A 15453-nucleotide genomic window follows, 5' to 3' on the forward strand; every position below is an offset into this window, starting at 1 on the left:
GGGACCAACAGTCTGTCATTTGGTAGGATCCACCAACCATCTGGTCCTTTGATGGCTTGCTTCTGTTCTGCCAATTCCTCCTCTTGTTTGGTGTAAGAGGGTGTCTGTGTAGGTCCAGGTACGGCAGGGTTACTAAAATTTGTAAAGGCCCCATTGGTTTTTGGGCAGCTTCCTTGGCAGTTTGGTCTGCGGCTCTATTTCCTTTGGCTTCAATTGTCTCCCCTTTCTGATGTCCTTTGCAGTGCACTATTGCAACTGCCCTTGGGAGCTAGATGACCTCTAATAAGGCTAAAATTTTTTTTTTACTTTTAATGTCCTTTCCCGCGGCAGTTGGTAACCCTCTTTCCCGGTGGATGGCATTGTGTCCCCATCGAAGGGCCTGGATTAAGGCCAAAAGTTCGACTTTTTGTGCCGTGGTTCCCCTATTTAAGGACTGTGCCCAAATGGTGCGGTCCAGGGCTACTACCGCTGCTCTGCATATCGGATGCCATCCTGAACATAACTGTTCCCAACCGTGAACAGTACCTTGTCTGGTGATGATAGCGGGACATCTGTCAGGTCTGGACGAGCTGTTCGTACTGCGTCTGTTACTTCTGTGCAGTCCTGAATGGGTTCCTCGGGGTCATCATCTGGAAGCAGGCTGGCAGGGTTGATGGCCAGTGTCTTATGGAACCGGACGCAGGGCTGGTTCAGGAGAAGAGCTTGGCACTGAGTGATCCTGGTGTTTGACATCCATCTCTCCGGAGCACCTCGAAGGAGGGCCTCCACACCATGGGGTGTTGTCAGGGCTAGTTCCTGACCCAGAGTCTACTTATCTGCCTCCTTTACCAGCAATGCTGTGGTGGCCACTGCCCGGAGGCACGTTGGCCACCCTGCTACCACGGGGTCTAGCCTCTTAGACAGATAGGCAACAGGTCTCTTCCAGGGACCTAGAGTCTGAATGAGAACCCCTTTGGCAATGCCCCTTACCTCACTCACGTAGAGGCGGAAGGGCTTCGTGACGTCTGGCAAGGCCAGGGCAGGTGCTGAGACGAGAGCCTTCTTTAGCTTCTCAAAGGCCTGTTGTTCCACTTCGGTCCAGTTCAGTGGATGCATTCCCCTAGTACTTGAGTACAGAGGTTTAACAATCTCCACGAGCCCCGATATCTACAGGTGGCAGTATCCAACTGCCCGTAGGAATTCCCGCTCCGTCCCCCTCAAAGGATATGGTGGCATATCCAAATAGTTTCTGTAGGAGGTCACGTCTACACAGGGGGTACGGACATTCTGGCATGATTAGAAATGAATGCGTTACTGTGTCCTTTCGAGGTCTACAGTCCTTTTTGATGTCCAAGGAAAACAGGAAATTTGTCCGTTGGCTCCCTGGACTGATGTCTTCTTAGAGGTTATGGGTCCCATCGGCTCTGTCAAGACTGAATAGGCTGACCCAGTGTCCACCAGGAAATTAACAGTTTTGCCCCCCACTTGTAAGGTTACTCTGGGCTCCTGGGGGCTCAATGGAAAGGAGCCCCAGTTCTGTCAGTTCTCTTTCTCTAAGTTAAAGACCCTTGGAGTCTGAGTCTCCCCTTATGCTTCTCTAGGTAACCTGCCAGGACATTTTCTCTTGCAGTGCCCTCGCTTCCTACAATAAGCATATTAATTCCTTCCTATTTGCTGCTGACCTTTTTTTCTTTCTATTTTTCTCTGTTCTATCTCATTACATGCACAAACCTTTACAAAAATCTTTACAATTTTAAATTAGCCTTTAAACCTTCCTTCTATGTCCTTTAAAATTGCATAACCATGCCTCAGACCTTCTATTAAGTATTTCTAAACATGTCTAGCAATCAATGTTTCAGTATTGTATGCTAGAAAAGGCAGCGGGGGAGGGAGCAGGCTCTGTAGCCGGTTCCCAGGCTAGCCAGGCCTCTAGCCACTTGAGTCCCAATTGGCCACATTCTTCCTATAGATAATGATCTCAGGTTCTGATAAGCCTGAAAAGGGGAATTACTAGCTGTGCCTTTTTTAAGCCCCCTAACAGAACACGGTGAAAAGTGTCCAAGGAGTCGTCAGGGGTTCTTGGGTCTCATTGGGGCGCAGGGGGTCACAAGGGAATTTCCCTCTTCATCGCTGCCTCCAGCAGCTACTCAAAATAACCCCTGGAGGGGATGGACACCAGGTGGGCGGAGGCAGGGAGCTCAGCGCGGGTCCCAGGTGGCGAAGGAAGGCTCCCACCTAGGCGTTTTCATCTGGCAGTCCACACTCTGTTCCCACTGGGAAAAGCGCTTGTCTCCTGCCAATGAAGGTGGCAGGGGGGGAACCAGTGACCCTTACACTGCAATCAGACTCCCTGACCTTTCTGAAAAGCCTCTCTGTTTGAGTGTGTTTCTATTAAAATTACTGATTTTAAAACTACAATTTAAGAGTTGACACACACATACAAGGACCAAGTAGCCCACAAAATATTTTTCTTTCCTTCCTAAAGATTTTACAATGTGCTGTAATCATTAATCACATCAAAGTTAAATGGCCAATTGAGACAAACACTTCTGAGACCTTTTTCCACCATTGATTAAGACTGGGTGGCAGCAGGTGTCAGAAATAAGATTCATTTAGTTTTTGAGCTTGTTGGGCAGACTTGGTGACTTTGCCAGCTCAAGCTTCCTTCTTATAAATAGTTAACTTTAAAATTTGGTCCTTGCTTTTAATCTCTTGGACCACAATTGTTACAACGTTATACCTTTAAATTAATAAATATAGACAGAAATTTTGTTAGGCGGGCCGATTCCCCCTCTGTCAGAGAGCAAACACCCCTGGGAAAAAAGAAATCCCAGTGGCCACTCAGGGCGATTTGCTATGTGTCAGAGTACTCAGCCCTAAACAAATTAAATGTTTCTTATTTCTTTTTACAGACTTCTATATATGAACAAATAATTATAACCAGGCAGACAACAAAATATCAAACAAATATCTGTCCTTATATCATTTCAGTAAATAAGTATTTTTATATTCTTGGGATCTAAGTAGATAACAGGAATACTGCCTCTAAGTCCCCTGATGGGGGTCTCCCTTTCCTACCGTCGCTTTTTCTGGCTTCTGCCATAGGCCAGTTGGTGGGACCAATGTGTTGAAGGAAAAGTCATCCTGCAGTCTGGCTCGGGGAGGGACAGGTTACACATAGAGCATTATTTCAGGAGAGGCAAAACCTTGATAAAAGCTCAGTAATTCAATTACACAGTCAAAGGTTAAACAGGAAGGGAAGAACCACTCAATGTCCTCTCCTCTGAGAGGATTTTAACAAACTGATAACAAACTGACAAAACCTTGACAAATCAAAACTCAACAAATAATATCCCAATTATGACAGAAAATATAAGACAAAAAGACAAAACAAACAGTCCTGATACCAACATGACAAAATACAAAACAAACACCTGTTGGGAGGGAGAGCCTCCAGCCCCTTCTGGGGGGTCCCTCTCTCCTCTCGCAGGAGGAGATCTCTTGTGAGCTGAAAGCCTGGATGGCCTCCTGAAAGAAAAGGTTTTTAATCCAGTTACAGATGCTATTAGAATCAGAATGAGAGAGGAAGGGAAAGATCAGGTTGTGTCCTCTATGAGGATCCTAATAACTGAAAACAGTAAGTTAAACAAACGGTTAACGGTGTCTCTAAAGAGTTAATAGTAACTTCAGCCTTAATTTCACGTTGGACTATGATGTCACAGGCAGGGACAGGACCTTGAAAATCTCTTCGCCCTGTGGAGCTGTTAGCTGGGAGTCTCCCAGCACCAAAAGAGATAAGGAAGCTGTAAATAAAAGTTCTTTTGTTCTTTGAAATGTTATAAATGTATACTTTCAAATCAACCCTAGGACTTTAAAATTCAATTTAATACAGTAAATTCACAAATCAGAGCAAACTGAAACCTTCATTTATACAGACAGAGGAATTTTTATCATCTAAGTGGGCTGATTCCCTCTCTGACGGAGAACAAAGGACTCTGAGAAAAAGGTGTCTCAGCAGCTGCTAAAGACCTTTGTATTCCGCCACAGCAGGTCCGCCCCATCTTTAAATAAACAGCAGAAAGAGACAACAAATACTTTCACATTTATATTTAGATACTAAACAGTCTGAGTTTTTGACTCCTATTAGATATTTACCAGAGTTTAAACAGTCACCTGATTAATTTGCCTGAGGAAGCTCTATGGCCTCCGGGTGGGGGGGGGGGGTTAAGCTCCCCTTTCCACTCACTTGGAGTGGACTGAGTCTATCTCATAACGTCCGTCCAGTAAGTCCACAGAAGTCCACAGAAAGACACAGAAACCAAACAGACAAAGACACCCGGGAACAGCTGGACGATGGCCCTGTGCCAACCAGCGGGAGCGACCCGCTTCGTCCCAGAGTTTTGAGGGGAAGCCACTCCCCTCCAGACGGGGGTTTTTGCACCCCCCCAGATGGGCGCGATCTTAACCCGATCAGCGCCCTTACAGCAGGAGACCACCAGGCATCCCTGGCTCTCCTCCACCCGTGGGGCGTCCCCCAGGGCTGCAACCTGTGGTCCTCCAGGCACATCTACCGACCACTGTTCAGTCACTCTCACGAGTCGCCGAACGGCTGCAAAACCAGAAGTGCGCACACAGAACCAGACTTCGGGGTACCCCTTCTTACCTCCAAGGTCGACTCCGCAGATGAGGGGGGGCCGTCAACTTCCCGGCCAACGCACCAAATGTAAGACCCCCAAAAGGAGACCCTTACTCTGTCCCCCGAATTGACGGCAACCCCAATCAACCACAGGAGGCGTCACTTGATGCAAACAGCAAGAGGCTTTATTCCAGTATGCTGGGGCTCAACTCGTGACTCACGCAGGAGCAGAGGAGTTGAACAGCCCAGTGGGAAATTTTACAAGCTTATATAGGCAAAAATTACACGTTGGGAGGGGTCACACACGGGAGGGAGCAGAAGGGGACCAAAAGCTGCCGGGAAATTCCAAAGGGGAGCTGTTAGTTACATATTTTATGATAGGGCAACAACAATCCCATCTGGTAATTTCATATTCTATGTTTCTCTTTTTGTCTGAACAACATAACACTGCTCTGTTTATTCTTTGCTCGAAGACACACAGCTTTAATGGTCTTGTTCCCATCACTGGGAGAGGGACCTTGAGGAGCTGAGATAAAATACACGCTCAGCTTTACCAGCACAGGGGGAGAAACCTTGGGGGGGGAGTTGAGATAAAACAGCTTTTAAAAAAACTCTTTATTATTCTTTCAGTAGTAACTCAGTGCAGTGGCTCTGACTTGATTTGTACTGGGTGATGGATGTGTGTGTACTTTAAATGCTTACCAATATTTAATTCTTAACATTGTACCTGCCATTAATAGCAAGTTCACCAGTCTAGTTTATGCAATGAGCTTTCTTTTCCATTAGGTTCTACTATTAGTTGACTCTCACAGATACTCTTCTTCATTAATACTGTTAGCTCATTTATGTAGGCTTAATTCATTTTATTTTTCATCTCTGCCTACATTACTCTGTTCTAAGCAGTACTGAAGTGATAAATTGATCATGAGAGAAAAGGAAAGTGACATACAAGCCAGCGATTTCCAACTGGTGTGCTGCAAGAATATTTAAAACATGCAATATCTGACTGTAGTCAGGGGCATTAACCTCTTTTTCCTCAGATTTTCAAATAAAAAAATGACAACAGTCAACACAGAATAGCTGTTCATTGTGAATGAATCAAAAATATACCTGTTGTTTTTTTAATGGGCAAATATATTTTTGGCATGCTGCAGAATTTTAGTAGTTTATGTGTGTCAGAGATAAATAAGGTTGAAAATCGCTGATATCTATACTAATAATAGAGGAATATGCAAATTGTCCAGGATGCTGTCACAGTAACAGTAATGACCAAACAGCAGGCTGTGTGGGGTGACCAGGCCGGTAGGGGGGTTAGTGAGGGACGACCAAATGACTGAACAGCAGGCTGCGTGGGACGACCAGGCCGGCACGGGGGGCTCTTGTGGGCGACCAGGCCAGCAGGAGGGGCAGTGAGGGGTGCCCATGCTGGTGGGGCAGGCAGTTGGGGGCGACCAGGTCGGTAGAGGGGGGTAGTTGGGGGCTACCAGGCCAGAAGGGTGGGGAAAGTAAGGGGGGACTAGGCCATCAGGGGAGGCAGTTGGGGGCAACCAGGCTGGCAAGGGGGGGCAGTAAGGGCCAACCAGGCCAGCGGGAGGGGGGTAGTTGGGGGCAACCAGGCGGGGGGGCAGTTAGAGGAAGGCTGACAGGTGAACAGTTAGGAGCCAGCGGTCCCAGATTGTGAGAGAGATGTCCCACTGTTGGTTTAGGCCCGATCCCCGAGGGGTCCCGGATCGGAGAGGGTGCAGGCTGGGCTGAGGGGAACCACCTCCCTAAACGATTTTCATGCACTGGGCCTCTAGTCCTATATAATAAAAGCCTAATATGCAAATTATCCCCTCAACTGGAGTTCTGCTGTGAGTTCAACTGCTTGACCAGTCACTAAGACGTGCACTGACCCCCAGGAGGCAGATGCTCCAACTAGTAGGTTAGCTTGCTGTGGGCGCTGTTGGGCTGGACTGGAAAGTGAGGTATGAGGTAAGAGCCATCAGGAAGTTCCCAGGGTTTGGCCTGAGCGGGGCGGGAGCCAGGAGAGACCGGGTGGCTGGGCAGGCCACTACACATGATCTGAGAGCCATGGACTGTGCAGCCCTCCACAGTCTGTGGCATTCTCAGTGTGCAATTTACAATCTTCTGAGCAGCTTATTTTTATTTGTTAAGTTTCACTAAGTACGTACTCCAGCAGAGTGGGTAGCACCATTATGGGGGACAGGCCAGGCATGCCTGCCCAAAGCCAAGGTGCGGCCTCAGCTCCCAGAATGAAGCACAGAGTGGGGCGGGGCTGAGTCAAAGAAACCAAGTCCAAAACTTGAAGCGGAGGCAGCAAGGGGTGGAGGGTGATAGCTGTGCAGGGGCCTAGAAAAGCTGCTGGGTGGGGGCAGCCGAGGAACCCTGTGCTTCTCCCACAGGACAGGCTCCTTGTCCCTCCCTCCTTTTCCTGGTGACCTGTCAATCCAGCTCTTCTCTGAGACCACAGGTCTTCTCTGAGGCCCCAACTCTTATCCAAAGCCTGGGCTTGCCCCACACAGCTCCACACTACTGCACGCCCCACACTGCCTCACCTGTCCCACCCAACCCTGCACAGCCCTGCTCTGACCCCACACAGCCTTTGGAGAGCTCCACCCCCAGAGGAGAAAGGGGGCAGCTGCAGACAGGAGGTCGCAGGAGGAGGGGGCAGAGCAGGGCCCACCAAGTCAGATGGAGGGCAGGGAGGGAGAGACCCCATAGAACTGGGGACAAAAACGGGGGGTGGGGGGAAGGAGGGCCATGCGGAAGCTTTGCCCTTGGTTGAAGTAGAAATCCTGACCCCATTTTACAGACCCCAGCAAGGTGTGTGTGTGTGGGGAGGGTCGAAGACAAAAGAGGGTATGAGGGGACTGGATGGAGAGCAGTGATGTTTGATTAATGGCCTATTTATTTTTATTTTTCTTAATGTATTTTTATTGATTTTAGAGAGAAAGGCAGAGGGAGGGAGAGATAGAAACATCAATATGAGAATCGATCTGCCTCCCGCACGCCCCCTACTGGGGATCAAGCCCGCAACTGAGGAATGTGCCCTTGACTGGAATTGAACCCAGAACCCTCCAGTCTACAGGCCGTGGCTCTATCCACTGAGCCAAACCATCTAGGGTGACGCCATGGCCTATTTAAAACTACTGCAGTAGACTGAGCAAGGGTCTTACCATGATGGTGTTACCTGATAATGAGGGTGTCTCTCCTTATGTTGGGGTAATTAGAACTGCAGCGAAGTAAACACACACCAATGGAGCCTGCAAAGGGTTTCCACACATACGATGCAGTTTACTTCATGTGGCAGCTGGAGGGTGCCAGAGCCTTGTAGGACATGCAGTCTCCAAGGCCAGGGGCAGGGGAAAGTGCATGCTGAGCATTCTGCCCAATGAGTTACTATCTATGTATCTATGTATCTGTGTAATATGCTAAATGTCCGACCGAGTGGTCGACTGACCGGTTGCTATGATGTGCACTAACCACCAGAGGGCACATGTTCTAACCAGTAGGTTAGCTTGATGTTGGGGTCCGGCCAATCAGGACCAGGCGAGACGGGACCGGACATGCCCTGGAGCCCCCCTGTGGTCCCTCCCTGGCCACCTGCCCCAATCGGGACTGGGTGAGATGACGATCCCCGATTGTTGGCCTAGTGGAGGGACCCCACCCATTCATGAATTCATGCACCAGGTGTCTAGTAAGCTAATAAGTATAATTTACCGCTCCTTTGCTTTACATATTAGTCAGCAGAGGGTGTTAACACATAGAGCTTTTATCTTTTGCTTGGAATGGTCAACATTCCCTAGCACTTTCCCTGGCTCGATCTAAGGGAAGACCATTCCATTCTTCAGTATTTGGAAATTCTGATCCATCTATCTTTTTCTATTATTCAGCACTCCAGTATTCATTCACCAGGTTATTAAATGCCAAAAACAAATCTTTTGTCTCATATCTATGGGCTAATCAGTTAAATCTCACAGAAATAATCTTACTGAAGACATAAGTACTAAAGCACACTAACTTAAGTTTTGTTTGTAGCTTTTCACCTCTGAATTTATTATGGCCGTTCGTTACCTGCAACCATTTTTTAAGTGTTGATCATCTTCAATGAAAAAGCACATTGGTCTTGAAACTTGCACACTCCCTGCAGCCTGGTGCCACCATGCCTCTCCATCTGCTACTTCAGATCCCACGTAACTTGGTTAGTTCATAAGATAGATGGAGGAATCTGGCTCTTTCCATTTACTTCCCAGCAGTGACAGTCATATAATAGTTTTAGCTTGTGGAGCTAAAATTATGTTATTTTTTCTCCTAAAGTCTTTACTTCAGGTATTACAGTTTTTTATTTGCTTTTTATATTTTTGCTAATATCAGAAGAAAATCATAAAAGTGTGGCTGATGCACTTAGGAGACAGGAGCCTGAATATAAAGAGCATGGAGGAGACCTGTGACCAAAGCTCAAGAATGAAATTCTAAAGAAAATGTTTGGTGTTCTTAAATAAGTAATATGTTTGAATTAAGTTGATGGAAATACGGCAACAGTAGTGAATTAGATAAGACTTAACATTTTATGGTGATAAGTGTTTTAAAAATACGTGTTTTCATTGACAATCAAGCCTTTCTCATGAGTATTTAAGATAGTTTTGCAGAGTTACAGTACAGAGAATAGCAGCCTCTGCTCTGCATTATTCGTAGCTTTTCTAACATGTATTGAGGGTCTGTGATTTGCTTTCATTTTCGGGCACCTTGTGAGTTGCTCAGCTCACACTAGATACGCTATAAAAGTGGTTGATCTAAGGTCTCACTTGATCAACTTTTAAAAAAATAAAGTTTAAAAAAAATAATTTGCCGAAACCGGTTTGGCTCAGTGGATAGAGCGTCGGCCTGCGGACTCAAGGGTCCCAGGTTCGATTCTGGTCAGGGGCATGTGCCTTGGTTGCTGGCACATCCCCAGTAGTGGGTGTGCAAGAGGCAGCTGATCGATGTTTCTCTCTCATTGATGTTTCTAACTCTCTGTCCCTCTCTCTTCCTCTCTGTAAAAAATCAATAAAATATATAAAAAAAAATAAAAAAATAATTTTAGGGAGGAAAGGAGAGAGACAGATAAAGATCAACATGAGAGAGAAACATCGATCTGTTGCCTCCTGTATGTGCCCTGATCAGGAATTGATCCCACAACCTTCCAATGCACAGGACAATGCTTCAACCAGCTGAGTCAGGCTGACCAGGGCTGGAATTATAATCTCTCTTAGTTCTCTTTTTCTTCTCCCCCACTTATACTTACTTGCCACTAAGATGGAGGTGTCTAGCAATTTATAAATTACTAGTAGCCCATTTGCAGGAAGAATCCTGCAAGCAGCCGCTGAGGCCGTGTGTGCTGCCGCCGTGGCCACAGCGCCTGCACCCGCACACCGCTGCCGCCCGCCCCGCCCCGCCCCGCCCGGGCTTTCCCTCTGGCAGCCACCTTGCTTTCCGCTTTTCCTCTCTCTTCCTTCTAAGTTGTCTTCAGTCTTCACTCCTCCCTCCCTCAGCGTATGCAAATTAACCGCCACCTTGGTTGGGGGAATTTGCATACTCGCTGGTGGGCGTGGCTTTGGCTGGTGAGCGTGGCTTGGGTGTAGCGAAGGTGCGGACAATTTGCATATTTGTCTATTATTAGGTAGGATTCTGCCTAGTGGTTATAATGTTTGTTAGGGAACATGTGCCTTGTATTCCTTCGAGATTATGCAAAGCCAGAATCAAAAGAAATAAATGAAAATTAACAATGAAGCAAAAAAAATTATACAGGGAAAGGAAAATATGATAACTATGGTTAATACGACTTTCCTATAATCTGAGTTTTAATGTGTTGCAGTGATTAACATCTCAGTGCAGACATTAAGCCCATATGGTAACTTTACAGTGCTCAGTGTAGTGTCTAGCACATAAGTGTTCATATACTATTCATTTGAATACATGAATTCTTGGTGAAGGGATGACTCAACTAAGTTCTGGTATGTCTTAATAAGTGGCCTCTTTTTACTGCCTTGCCCGTAATTTGTCATGATATTACATTACATAGTACTTGCAAAGGTTTCTTGAGCTTATTCTTTAAAATAATTCTAATTTAAAAAATATAATACCTTTCCATATATAGATTTTGAAATGATGGGTGTTATCTCTACATATAGTATGTCAGCTTCTCGAGTATCGTAGCACACACTGACATGTCTGTAATTATTAAACCTTTAGGAATAAATGAATGAATAAGTGTGTATGTTAACTTTCCACTGCCTCACAGATCATGAACTGTTTGGTGTTGTCTGGTTTGGGTATCCTCTATGACTTTAGCAAGGATTGGAGTTCACAGGATACTCACCACAAGAGTGCTTCTCTTTCCTTCTATCTTTGAACTGAAACGTCTACTAGTGGCAGTTGATGGAGATACGTAAAACTTCTTGAAAGTGTGCTTTTGGTATTGCTAACCCAGACATGAAGGTGGTCTAAGTTGGCTCTGAACACTATGCCCAGCCCTTGAGGCAGAAGTTCTTCTGGGGGGTGGGAGGGGACAGGCCAAGGCAGGTGGATGTGACTGACTTCTTATCTCTTGAGATTTAGAGTCAGTTGTACCAGTGTAAATTGAACTTAATTTACATTTGTGTGCCAGTCCAGACCACCATGGAATAATTGTTCTCAGTAACCTCACAATAACCTGAGTTTTGGTGACCAATTTACAGGATTGTAGCAAGTTTTATATTCAGAATTTGGATCTCTGGCCTTAGTACTGAGAGTCCTTGAAGTTATGCATGGCCATGTTCGTGCCCAGGTGCCACAGAAACCCATACATTGATAGGAATCTATCCAGGAAAGTGACAAGAAACTCATTTTAGTCATTCTAATTCTCAGGTATCAACTTGAGCTAAAGGATGACTACTTCGATAGAACTAACAAACTGGTTGAAGAGGACAGGAAGAATAAAGGTGATTCTTGCGGAGAAGAAAGCTGCATTTTTAAATTTCTGATATAGGTTATTAGCTTCCTAAATTGGGCCTGTTCTAAATTTAAATATATAAATATCTGTGTATGTGTGTGTATATATATATATATATATATATATATATATATATATATATATATTTATAGCTTACATTTTATTGTTACTACAAAATTAATCATTATTTTGTCCTTTTAATTTTACATGTCAAAAATGACCTTAACCTGAGAAGAAGTAGGGTATTCAGGAGGTTTTTCTTCCCCAATCTACTTTTCTCCCTCCCCTTTGGCCACCACCTGCTTGTTACCTATATTCATGGGCCTGTTTTTTGTTGCTGTTGTTTTGTTTATTTATTTTTATTTGTTAAGATTCCCACATATAAGTTAAATCATAGGATATTTGTTTTTCTCTGTGACTTATTTCACCATAATATCCTCTAGGTTCATTCATGTTTCAGAGATGGCAAGATTTTATTCATTTCTATGGCTGAGTAATATACCACATCTTTTTTATCCATACATCCATCTATTGATGGTAGTCTAGGTTGCTTCCAAATCTTGTCTGTTACTAGTAATGCTGCAGTGAACATAGGGGTGCATATGTTGTCTTTTCAAATTAGTGTGTTGTTGTTTTTTACATATACCGTGAAGTAGAATTATTAGATCATATGGCTGTCTTACTATTTATTTATTTTTTTGGGAGTAACTCCACACTGTTTTTCCACAGTGGCTGCACCAATCTGCATTCCCACCAACAGGGTATGCGGGTTCCCTTTTTTCCACATCTTGGCCAGCACTTATTATTTATCGATTTATTGATGATAGCCATTCTGACAAGTGGGAGGTGATATCTCATTGTGGTTTTAAGCATGAGAGACTTCATTTTTTATTCATGGAAAATTTTACCTTCTCCATTCCCTGTGACCTGGGTCCTTATTTTTTTAAAATTATTTTAATATATTTTTATTGATTTCAGAGAGGAAGGAAGAGGGAGAGAGAGAGAAACAGCAAAGATGAGAGAGAATCATTGATTGTCTGGCTGCCTCCTGCACACACCCCACTGGGGATTGAGCCCGCAACCAGGCATGTGCCCTTGACCGGAATCGAACCTGGGACCCTTCAGTCTACAGGCCGATGCTCCATCCACTGAGCCAAACCAGTTAGGGCCGTGGTTGGCAAACTCTGGCTCGCGAGCCACATGCGGCTCTTTGGCCCCTTGAGTGTGGCTCTTCCACAAAATACCACGGCCTGGGTGAGTCTATTTTAAAGAAGTGGTGTTAGAAGAAGTTTAAGTTTAAAAAATTTTGCTCTCAAAAGAAATTTCAATTGTTGTACTGTTGATATTTGGCTCTGTTGACTAATGAGTTTGTCGACCACTGGGCTAGGGCATACTTGTAATATATTTTTATGCCTCATGGTATTTTTAAAAATATATATATTTTATTGACCTCCTACAGAGAGGAAGGGAGAGAGGGAGAGGGATAGAAAATCAGAAACATCGATGAGAGAGAAACATCGATCAGCCGCCTCCTGCACGCCCCCCACTGGGGATGTGCCCGCAACCAAGGTACATGCCCTTGACCGGAATTGAACCGGGGCCCCCCAATCCGCAGGCCGACGCTCCATCCACTGAACCAAACCGGTTTGGGCACCTCATGGTATTTTTACCTGACATTATAACTTCCTAAACTGTTTTATAACTAACCCAGGAGTAGCAAAGTTGAATAATTTTTCAATCTCTTGATATTTTACATTTCAATATATTTCTAGAAACTTGCCTATGAAAAGAAGTTGGACTTAAGTGGAAATTTCAAAGGACTTGGAATAAACCAGAGCTGGGTACTTGATAAAGACCCATAAGGTCACCTAGTGTCTTGTGGAGACTAGACTAATATTTCTTTAGGAATTAGTACCATCGTGTAGTCAGCTAATTTTTTTTTATGATATATCTGCATAGACTCATATTGAATGAAGTGAAAATGATGAAATAGCGACAAAAATCATAAGACAAATCTTTGTATTTACAGAAATTCAGATCTTTGGGCATGAGGGCTCTGAGCACCTGGTGCGACTGGTTAGTATGTGTAGTGGAAGGAAGTTCATCACATACGTGACCATTAAGACTTCCCATCACCTTTTGGGTAATAGGGCTTATTTCTTGCTTTCCCTACTGATTTTTGACTCTTGACACCTGCTCTTTTAGATGATGAAATAACGGTCATTAGGTCTGACATTGTCCATAAATTCTTAAATGAGTTTTTATTCACTAGAAAAACATGATTTTAATTGGTTGGCTTTCTCTTTCAGAAGAAGCTATTCTTTTGCAAGAGCTGCCCACGGCTGCCAATTCAAAACAGGAAGAAGAATGCAATCCTGCAACCCGTGTGAAAGAACTTGAGGTAATTGCTAAGCCTATTGGTTTTTGAAGTCAATGTTAGCAGTAGATGAAATTTTAGTTTCAGTCATACATTATTTAGCTTGATGGGTTTGGACTGTTTATTTTATGACTAAGAAGGTGATGGGCCAACTTAAGTTAATTTAGTAGTTCTTCCTTTCAGTCTTAGTCTCACAGGGAAGCATGGGAAGTATGTCCTTTGGGGCCTGGAGTCCTGCTTAAATCTGTGTCTCTCCCTTCCTGCTTGTGTGCCTCAAACAAGTTACTTAAACATGGGGTGATTGAGGTTCCATGGTGAGCTAACTTATGTGCCTAGCCCATAGCAGGTGGCCAGTGCTTTTAGTTTCTGCTTCAGCCTCTTCTTCCTTCCCATCAGCAGAAGGTGAACATTCCTGTCATTACATCGGGATTTTACAGGTTGAGATCAGAATGAGATGCGTTTTTCACATGCCACTTTATTTTCCTTCTGTTCATCACGTGTGCTGCCTGAAGGATAGAGCTGGAACTTGATGTACCTGGATATATCCTGCACATAAAATGTATTTTTGCAGCTGTAATGACCTATTTATTTGAGAACATTGTAGACTTTTGTGTGTAAACATGAGATGTATAAAAAAAAGGAAGGCACCACAGCATGTTTGTGATAGCTCAGCTTTTCATATTTAAAAACATTGCTACAGTCTTTGATTGCTGTTGGGACCTTAGTTGTATCTGGAAAACAGGTAACAAACTTAATCCGAAGCACTTGCTTTGTAGGCCAGGGTTGTGAATAAGTATAAAGTTAGATGAACTTCCCCCGCCCCCTCCAGGGCAAAAGATGAGATTCCTTGTTGGAATCAGGCTCTTCTTATTTCAGAGAATGAGTCTCTGTCCAGTGACCTTACTTATATTATGACTCCCCTCTTACAGCAGCCTGCCAGTTTTTGCGTAAGCTGTACTGCAGTAACTGTTCAAATGCATGGTTTTTTTTTTTTTCAATTCCAGCTTGAGCTCGAATCTCTCAAGGCCCAGTTCTTGGCAATAACCAATCAAAACCACCTGCTGAATGAAAAGATGAAAGAGATGAGTGACTATTCACTTCTAAAAGAAGAGAAATTAGAACTTCAGGCTCAAAATAAATTACTTAAACAACAACTGGAAGAGAGCAGAAATGAAAACTTGTATCTCTTAAACCGTATGTCTTTTTCCTGGTTTGCATGTCTTTGTAATTCATATTAGCTTAGTAGCATGAAACTATGCTTTGTACCTGTAAGGAAGGCTTCAATCAGGAAAATTTTATGAAATTAAGATTTTCAATTTGAAGTTACTTCCTTTTTGCTTGCTGTTGTATATTATTTGTGTCACTAAGAAGTATTTTTAAACTACTAATCTGCCTCTTTGGATTGTACAAATCTCCCCCCACCCTCTGCTGCTCAGGTTTGGCCACTGAGGAGGAATGAGAGTGAGGTTGAGGTTGTTATTCCCTCTC

General features: G+C 44.3%; 1 protein-coding gene across 1 annotated transcript in view; it reads left to right on the forward strand.

Annotated features, from left to right (window-relative positions):
- The window catches only part of LOC307096501 (centriole and centriolar satellite protein OFD1-like), a gene marked incomplete at both ends in the record, with an annotated part of 74162 nt that overhangs the window by 21839 nt on the left and 36870 nt on the right, over window positions 1–15453 (forward strand). The window contains 6 exon segments of the mRNA XM_079766165.1: window positions 1153–1172; window positions 8993–9036; window positions 9038–9065; window positions 11488–11577; window positions 13898–13989; window positions 14970–15159. Of these exon segments, the coding sequence (XP_079622291.1) occupies window positions 1153–1172; window positions 8993–9036; window positions 9038–9065; window positions 11488–11577; window positions 13898–13989; window positions 14970–15159 (464 nt within the window).

Source organism: Cnephaeus nilssonii (assembly GCF_951640355.1).
Source record: "Cnephaeus nilssonii genome assembly, chromosome: Y".
Lineage (NCBI taxonomy): Eukaryota > Metazoa > Chordata > Mammalia > Chiroptera > Vespertilionidae > Cnephaeus > Cnephaeus nilssonii.